General features: G+C 36.8%; 1 protein-coding gene across 1 annotated transcript in view; it reads left to right on the top strand.

Moving 5' to 3' along the window:
* Window positions 1-2,978, top strand: part of LOC117175165 — an 8,139-nt gene extending 5,161 nt beyond the window's left edge. The window contains exons 4-5 of the mRNA XM_033364766.1: window positions 727-885; window positions 2,607-2,978. Coding sequence (XP_033220657.1) covers window positions 727-885; window positions 2,607-2,764 — 317 coding nt within the window. The 3' untranslated portion in view covers window positions 2,765-2,978. The remainder of the gene's footprint in view (window positions 1-726; window positions 886-2,606) is intronic.
* Window positions 2,979-9,105: the final 6,127 nt, after the last annotated feature.

Here is a 9,105-nt window from a genome sequence, read left to right as displayed (position 1 = left end):
CTGAAACCTAAACTAACATGGCGATCGGGCTGAAACTATAGCTACAAGCTATCTAAGGATGGTACTATAGAACGCCACCTCAGGGTAGGCCTAGTGGCGCCACCTCTTGTTCAGGCCGGAAACTTATCAATCCACCCTCGTAGAAGGATAATAGGCATGTGTTAAATTTCCCCGATTCTGTGGGCTTCGATTTTGTACAAGCTTCACGCTTGATTTTCTCCGCCCCCCCCCCCTCCCTAAGCGTCCCTTGATGGCCAGTATGCTCGATTAGTCAATGCCGTTTCTGAAATTGTTTCCGCCGCGACTCTGAGCGCTACTGCCCCATACTGTTCCAAGGTCAAAGACTACATAATGCAGTCCTCAGCATTGACATAAAAAGGCTCCTATTCTGTGCTGACCAGACTCGAGTCCAGCACATAATTGGGGTTTGAGTGTAATTAAAAAATCAAAATTCCACTTCTTACATCTAAAGATCTCTAAGCGAGATTAAGATAAAAAGCTTTTAAAAGGTACCCTTTTCCCAATCAAGTCAAATTGATGAGAAAGAGCCTGTCGAAACTGTATTTTTCATTTATATACTACGATCCGATAATCACAATAATTTTCCCAAGTTTGACTTGAATCGGACAACTTTGATTGTATGAAACTAGGTCGCGAATTAGATCAATGTAGAAATGAAAATTTATTAATTGTACAATAACTAAGTTTTGTATATTGTTTAAACAGGGCAATTTAATGTTACCATGGAAGGAATCAAGACGTATTTTAACATCGAAGGACGTGTAGAGAATGACAGATGGGTCGTTGAACATTTCAAAGTTTTCCCTGAAATTTCGAATATGCACATCTGGTTTAGTGACCTTTTCAACGGAAATAAAGACCTCAGTAAGTACATTTTCCGTAGATTCATTTGCCTCTTTTAACTCTTATTTTTCGTTCTTATATCTTCCTCTTATTCGTTCAAATCACTCTTTTATATTCTTTCCAATATATACAGTTTTCATTCAACTAATACATCTAAACCTTGAAATAATGTTAAAAACTCTTTTCATTTTTTCAATCCTAATGTTTAATTAATCTTGCTTCATTACTTTGGTTTGCGTACTAAGCCATCTCGAATTCTAATTTAGAAGATGCGACCTCATCTTATCTAACATCTACATCAGAATATATATTTTAATTGCCCTAAATATGTGCGTTAAGAAAAGGAAACTACGAAATTTTTGGAGAAAGCCGATTATCGTTCCAAACTAGAGGAGAAAGGGTGATAAATGTAATTGCACTAATCATTATAGAGCTATTAGCTTACTAAATACAGCAGGAAAAATATTTACCAAAATACTTATTTGTAACGTCATGGATTTATGCTGGAAAAATTATGTGTGAATCACATATTTAGTTTGCAGTTGATAGAAAAAAGTCTGAAAGTAGATCAAAAAGATCTCTTTGCCTTTTTTGAACTGCAAGAAGCCTTTGGCAAGGTGGATGGTGTTAAACTTTATAAAGTTTTAAAATATTTCTGAAGGAATTACGAGCAATATATGAAGGTATGGTAAAGCCAATCTAAGGTCAAAGGAACATCTGAGTGATTGATTTTATACAAGGCTAAGAATGGCTTTCTTACACCAATAAAGATGTTGATCTCGGGAATGTGAAGGTGATTGGATCGTCGTTTGTAGATGATTAGGTTGTTACGCCAGAATCAGTCGTTGATTTAGAGGAAATATTGAACAGACTGGATACCAGAATTATCTTAGACGAAGTGATGATCATTACGTGGATTTTGTAAACTTATTTTTCACTGCAAACGGCAAGATAGATACAGAGATATCCCAGACGTATAAATGAGGGTAGAAAGATTATGAGCAGTGTACTAAGCCATTATAAGAACTAAAAATCTAACAAATAGAGCTGAAATTTTACCCAATATGCTGTAAATTAACGCGACCTTAACGATTGATGAACGATTGATGAAACAAGTATATTTAGATTAAGTAACTGGTAGAGTACCCAGATGTGGAGCGAGAAAAGAAAGCTGAGAATGTTTGAATGAGACACTAATGCGATATGAAAGATTCATGGATGTAAAAGAAAACAAAATTTAAGCTAGAACAGGGTTGAGTTGACGAAAATCTTTGATGAGAAATGTGAGACAAAGAATGCCAGTGGAATAACAAACGCCTTGAGCGAAAGATTTTGGATACACAAGGGCCCTTGGGAGAGCTTTGCTAGGTCCTTAGTGAATGTTATTGGGGTAAATAATATGAATCATCTTACGGAATTATAAGTCAGTTTGTGTGTTCATGTGTGAACCCTGATGTACGGTGGCTTTGTGAAGCTCTTTACCTGAAGTGATAGCTAGAGAAACCGATCAGAGACCAATGTCGTAGCGGTGTTTTGGGACGAATATGTTGTTTGAATACTTCTAAATTGATCTCAAATCGATCCCTTCTTCTCTAAATCCCTTACTTACACTTCCTATATCAATTCCTTGATTCCTAGTAGAATAACAACTTTAAAAACGTTATCTTCTCGCTTTTAGATTTCTATGAATTACATAAACCACACTAAAAAACACGATACAATTAGTTTTTCTGACCTTTCAGATAAAGCAGCCCTCATTTTCTGCAACGAGTACTGGCCTGTTCTCTATCGAGGAATGTTACCTTACATATCGCCATACATGGACAACTACATGACGGACTTCGCCAACCGTGTTTTCTCAAAAATCTCGTTTTCAAATATGTTTCCTAGTGAAAAATAGCCTTTAATCGATTTTTATTACTATTAATTGCAATACCCTGAAGATCTAAAAATCTTTAAAAAATTGGTTTTCTTTCGAAACAATTGAAATCGCTGTTACGGTTAACCCTCATATTTAATTTCTGTATATTAAAATCTATTTTACATGGAATTTTTAGAGAAAAAGGTAAATGAAAGAAAAATTTTAATTTGATTAAAATAAATTTTTTACATTCGAATTTGCTTGCTAAATGATTTGGGTAATATCTGATTATATATTATCCATCTACTTAGACAAAAAATAATAGAAACATAAGGCGAATATTCCATCATCTTTATGATTAATTAATCTTTTTACATTCTCATAATTTATGATTGAGAAAGTATTAGAATTGTCGGAAATTTGACATCAAACTTTTTCAACGGATCTTCACGTTTCGAGACCCCCTGAATCCGAAAATCAGGTTTTCACGATGGTGTCTGTCAGTCCATCCGGCCGTCCGTCCGTAAACACGATAACTCTCGAAAAAATGAACGAATCAAATTCATCTTTGGTACACTTTTTTTAGGTCCTAAAAGAAAGGACCAGTTCGTGAAACAGCCATTTTTGATAAAAATTCAAATGTGAGCGCATTTTGAAAATTTTTTAGACCACTTTTTTCTGAATTTGAAAATTCTATGTACGGTAATTTTTAGTATTAAAAAGAATAAACAATTTATCCATATCACTTTTTTTAATAAAAAGAAAATTATCAGAGTTATAGCGTTTTAAAAATTTTTTAAATCAACCGAAAATCAAAATTTGAAGCCGAACAACGCACGATATGAAAAAAAGTCAAAAGAAGAAAAACATTTCTTTTTGAAAACCCTACAAGATTATCATAACCCATTTTTGGATTTTCTTCAAAAATCGAAAATTCAAATTTTTATTGCACAAAAAATAATGGAAAATAAGAAATTCCATTTTGTGGACAAACTATGTAGCATACGAAAAAAGATGAATCAACAAAAATGGTTATCCCAAAATAGATCTACAAATTCGTTAAGAATCACTTCTTGATAGGACGCGTACTTTTTGTTTTATTCGTGAAAAATAACGTTGAAAAAAAATAAAATAAAAAAAAATGTGTGGAAAAACGACGAAAGTTACGAGAAAAAAAATCCAACAAAACCTGTTCACAAATGTCTGTCGGAAATCGAGCGCGCAGCGCGAGTTTCACATTGAGAATTTGCCCGGGAAGCGGGAAGATTTTTTATTGGATATTACATTAACGTTTTTTTTCGAATACATTTGTTCCACTATTTGTTTGTTAATGATTGATAAAATTTCTGTTTAAATAAAAGTTACTTTTGTTCTATTTATGTCAATCTGTCATTATCGTGACCATGTGGACTCCAAGAAATCCTTTACGAAGAAAAAATGGCCAAATTTTAACCTATGGCGTTTATGACCTTTTGATTTGGCAAATGTTGGCACTTAACTCCTTTTGAAATTTCAAACTTGACGTTTATGCCATTTTGCTGTGCCAAATCTTACTGCTTATGACTTTTTGGAATTAGAAAATTTGAAGCTCATGCCTTTTTGGTGTGCGAAAATTTGGTGCTTATGCTCTTTTGGTGTTAGTGCCCTTTTAAAATTCGAAACTTTGGATCTTATGCCCTTTGGAATTTCGAACGCTTATGCCTTTTTTCTGTACCTAATGTTAGTGCATATGCCCTTTTAGAATTATAAACTTTAGCGATTGTGGCATTTTGCTGTGACAAACATTAAGTGCTTATGCCCTTTACACGTTTCTTCATTTATTCGAATACTACGTCGAGCACGTGCTCCACTAAGTTGCAGATATAAATAATTAATGTAACACCATCAGGGTCGCCGAGAGATGTTTCAGGTCCCTGGGTTCTATATTATCATGGGCGCCCTCAGCCCCCTTTACTACGCAGTTTTATAACAAATTTTTGCCTGAGCCTAGTTGCCAATTAGGGCATAGACATAATAATATTCACAAATTATAAAAAATACTTCCACTAGATATATCACACAGTGAACTTACTTTTTTATAAAAAAGCAGGTTTTCTAGCCTCCTTTGAAGTAAAATCATCAGTTACAACTTTCAAGTTCGCTCTCAGAAGTTGTGTTTTCACATCTTCATTTAACCCTCACTCCCCATTGCATTTCTGCAATTAAGGTTTTTAAATTTTTACAGGTGATATTGAGCGTTGCCCCTCGTGCCTGAATTACGTTGTTTACAATGCCAATGGTTTTCAAAACTTTCACCCCGATCGATGTCACAAGTAAACAATTTAAGTTCCGTGTATACGTTCTGAGTCCATCGACATCACCATGATAATCAGCTGTCAGATTCAATAACGACATTTTATGCAGTGCGCCTGCCACTCCTGGAAGATGAGTAGCAAGGGATTTCATGGAGTAATTCCAAGTCGACCAGCGTGTTCGAGAATTCAATGCAGAGAGCAGTCTTTTTTTTCTTTAGTATTTCTCATCTCTGTGAACTGGAACTAAATATTGTATACAAGTTTGCTAAGACACAAAAAAACGTGAAACAAGCAACACAACTCTGAGCTGCTTGTACTCCGCTGCGGTTAAGAGAACTCACCTGCATACGCACCTTAAATATTGCTCTCGTTGTCATAACTTTGCGTTTGACAATGTGTCGAAGGAATTTTAAATGTCTCCAGTTTTTATACTATAAGCTGACCAGTGGCTTCCCCCATTTTTTGTGTACAATCAGCAAATGCCAATAGACGCAGGTTGTTCAACGTAAGTGAAATCTGGAGTTGCACCCAAAATCAGTGAATGATACTTTGCTTTCTCGTATTCCTAATGAATACAATTTATTAAGTCCTTTGCACAAACAACCATAAACTCATTCTGAATATCTGCTGGAAATGTTATGCACCCGTAATCTTTTCACGGTTTCTCGAGAGTGGAATTAGAAGTTCACGCAGTAATTGCAATAGTTTTTTTACGGCGTTGACAATTTATTAAAGTACAATACCTGTCATGAACGTCTGCTGAAGGCGACTTCAAGCGCATCGTAGCGTATGTGAGTAGCATATATGCTACTGCAGAGATTATCAAATTCTGTTACTATCTTTGTGGAAAGCCAAACCTCTTTCAGTCCGAAAAAAGGTTGAGTCTAGTTGTCGCATCAAGATTTCTCTTCACACTTTTCGCTCGTATTGCATGGAGCTAAACAACAAGTCACTTAATGAAGTTCCTGTTTTTAGTTTCCTCTATCCTGCTTTCCAAGACATGTAACAATTTTTGTGCGAGACACTACTCTTATGTTCAGGGTTTTTGTTGCGTACCTTCTTTCACTTTCGTGCAGCGGAATTGCCTTCAGATACTTCCAAATCTGATTTTTGAGCTTGTCAAAATTTGCTGTAAATTCTGTATGGTGAACAATAAAGGGCTTTATTGGTTCCACTCCGCACTAGCCAGTCTAAGCACAATCTCAGCATTCCCTATAGCCTCTTCTTTAAAATAGAGATCTGTACCTCACCACTTAAACAATCGTTTGGAAAATACAGACGCAAATTTTCATGCGATATTTTGATGTCAATGTGAATTTTAAAAGAGGTTGATCCTATATCAAGTTATAATTAAAAAATTGGAGGAAATGAAGGTAAGAGTCCAGAAGAAGATGCCCAGATAACAAAAGTGCCTGACACATCACCCGCCCGATGGGCTGCGGACGGCATGTCTGCGATAAAGCACCGCCTTGGGCACAATGAATGTGAAGCAGACCGAAATGCAGGCACATTGTCTCGCCCTTTGCAATCGCGCTTGCAAACGCTCTTAAATACCATAACGCGCACGACGGCCGAGGAACGACGTGCTTGCCAAAATGTTAGTCAGAATCAATATCCTGGAAACTGAAACTTTGGAATATCGACCTTTTCTATAAATAAACATATATGACGTGCGCCGAAGAAAGGGGGCTTACTCTAAATCAGCGATTCCTAAACTAGTGCCCACGGTCGGCGGCCCGACCGCGCTCGGGGGAAGCCACCCCGGGCCGGGCAGCCCCCTAAGGGGGAAGCCAGCCCAGGCCCAGCACCTTGGCAGAGCCCCCGCTATGAGGACCCTTTCATTGTCATGAGATTTAAGGCTGTTTCAATAACTAAAATCCTAAAGACATGGCTCAATTCAATTCTAATTATCTGAATCATTTTCCTGATGTAATTTTAAGAAAATGAAAAAAATGTTGATGAAAATCGGTTAACATTTCGAGTAATTGAGCGTATCTTTAAGTATATGCAAAATTACAAGAATTGTCAACTGGCATTGAAGATATTAACCGATTTTCATCAACTTTCTTTTCATTTGCTTAAAATCAGATTATGAAATTGATTCAACTAATTAAAATTTAATTTAATAACATTTTAACACATTTTAATTTTTCTCAACCGGTTTTAATTATTTCGTGTGAAGCATGCAACCTCCCGCATGACCCACAGTAAAGTATCCCCTTTGGGTTCTAGTAGAGAAAAAAATGGTAGGGTGGCGGCCCTGCCCCTCCCTGAAAACTGCAAAAAAAGTTTGGGAATCGCTGCTCTAAATCAGCGATTCCCAAACTAGTGCCGCCGGCAGGGGGATGCCACCCCGGGCCGGGTAGCTAGGCAGGCTCCCCGCTGCGACCAGAAGGCTACTTTCCTCGACTTTCCTGTACCTACCACGAATGACCCTTTCATTGTTATGAACTTGCAATAATTGAAATTATAAAGACTTAGCTCAATTAAATTTTAATTAGCTGAATCAATTTCGTAATATAATTTAAAGAAAATGAAATCAACGTTTTTGAAAATCGGTTAATATCCGAACTAATAAATGAAATATTTACAAATCTTGTGAATGCAACAAAAGTGCGATAACTCTTGAAGTTATTATCCGATCTTCTGCTACCTTTTTTAACGTTTATTTGATAATCTAACAAATATAAAGGAACTTACTGAAATTCTATTGATTAATATTTGACCAACTTTTCATTTTTCTCAACCGGCTTTAATTCTCTAACAACGAAAATGTCAGCGAAGCAAGCAACCGAGCACGAACGACTAGCGTCCCGTGTCTCACTTGGGTTCCAGTATTGTGAAAAAATTTGAGGGTGGGGCCCCTGCCTCTCCCCAGAAAGTGCATAAAAAGTTTGGGAATCGCTGCTCCAAATGGTGAGATTTTCCAGGGCGAACGGTCGAAGTTGACCCGATAGACACGACTTTTGAGGGAGAGGGAAGACTCACGAAATCTTCCCTCTCCACTTACCATTCCATTCCCACGGAAAGAGATAGGTTGTAGACGTTGCTCACGGACGGGGCATAGATGAGACTCGAAGATGTAGTGGTGAGTGGTGGGAGGTGTTTCACGGGATCTCGAGCTCTCGACTGGAAGCCCGATTTCTTGGGTATCTAACAACTCAATTATTACCAATAATAACGCTCGGATTTTTTTTGATGGGTTCATTGAAAAGAGCAACTTAGAAACTATCGAAAGGTGTAAAAACCTTGATTTTGATTTTTTTAGAATAAGCCTTCTTTTTTCGGTGCACGCCACATATCTACTCCTGATAATTCAATTTTTTCATTATTGCCTTCTACAAATTGTTTCTAACATACCCTAACAAAATAAAAATAATAATTTTTTTAAGTAAGTAACATATTCTATAATAATTATAAGGTAAAATATTTTAAATTGAGATAAGAATTATAATGTGAAAATCGCGCGCAGTTCCCCTCCTCTGTGCTCTTCGAGTTGACACGCCTTCCGCACCATGTATGTTTCCGCGCTATTACGTGTGTTGAGGCAAAGATATTTATAATAATCTTTGGCTGATCATGACAGTGTCACCAATAGTGTCACAGTCATCTAAGTGCTCTTAGTCGATTCTAGTCCTGTATTACAGTCCTGGCAATGTTCAGCAATATTGGAGCAATCTACAGTGATCGTTTCCTCTTACGCTGGTGATTTGACATTGTTTGGTATATTTTGGGTCACTATCCCTATCACTATATCTTGAGTTTTCGGATCAGGTAAGTTCTGGAAAGTAAGATATAATTCTTTATATTTCTCAGTTAGGTTCAAAAATGAAGATATATATAAGTCGCCAACTTTGACCCACATTTACCTTGGTCTTGGAATCCTTTGTTTTGAAACTTAGCAACCTTCGGCATTTGTTGTGTATGTGATTTGTCAGCCTAGATCTTCTAGCCTGACAAAAAAATCTAGAACTTCTGATCACGAATATAATAATCTATTAGCATTTCGTGCTTCCAAATAGCCGGCATATAGACGGCACGTTGGTCGCCAGACAGTCGTGTGAGCAATATTGCCAGCAATGATGC

The sequence above is a fragment of the Belonocnema kinseyi genome, chromosome 1 (genome assembly GCF_010883055.1).
Source record: "Belonocnema kinseyi isolate 2016_QV_RU_SX_M_011 chromosome 1, B_treatae_v1, whole genome shotgun sequence".
In the NCBI taxonomy this organism is placed as follows: Eukaryota; Metazoa; Arthropoda; class Insecta; order Hymenoptera; family Cynipidae; genus Belonocnema; species Belonocnema kinseyi.
This window is presented reverse-complemented; position numbering and strand designations above follow the sequence as displayed.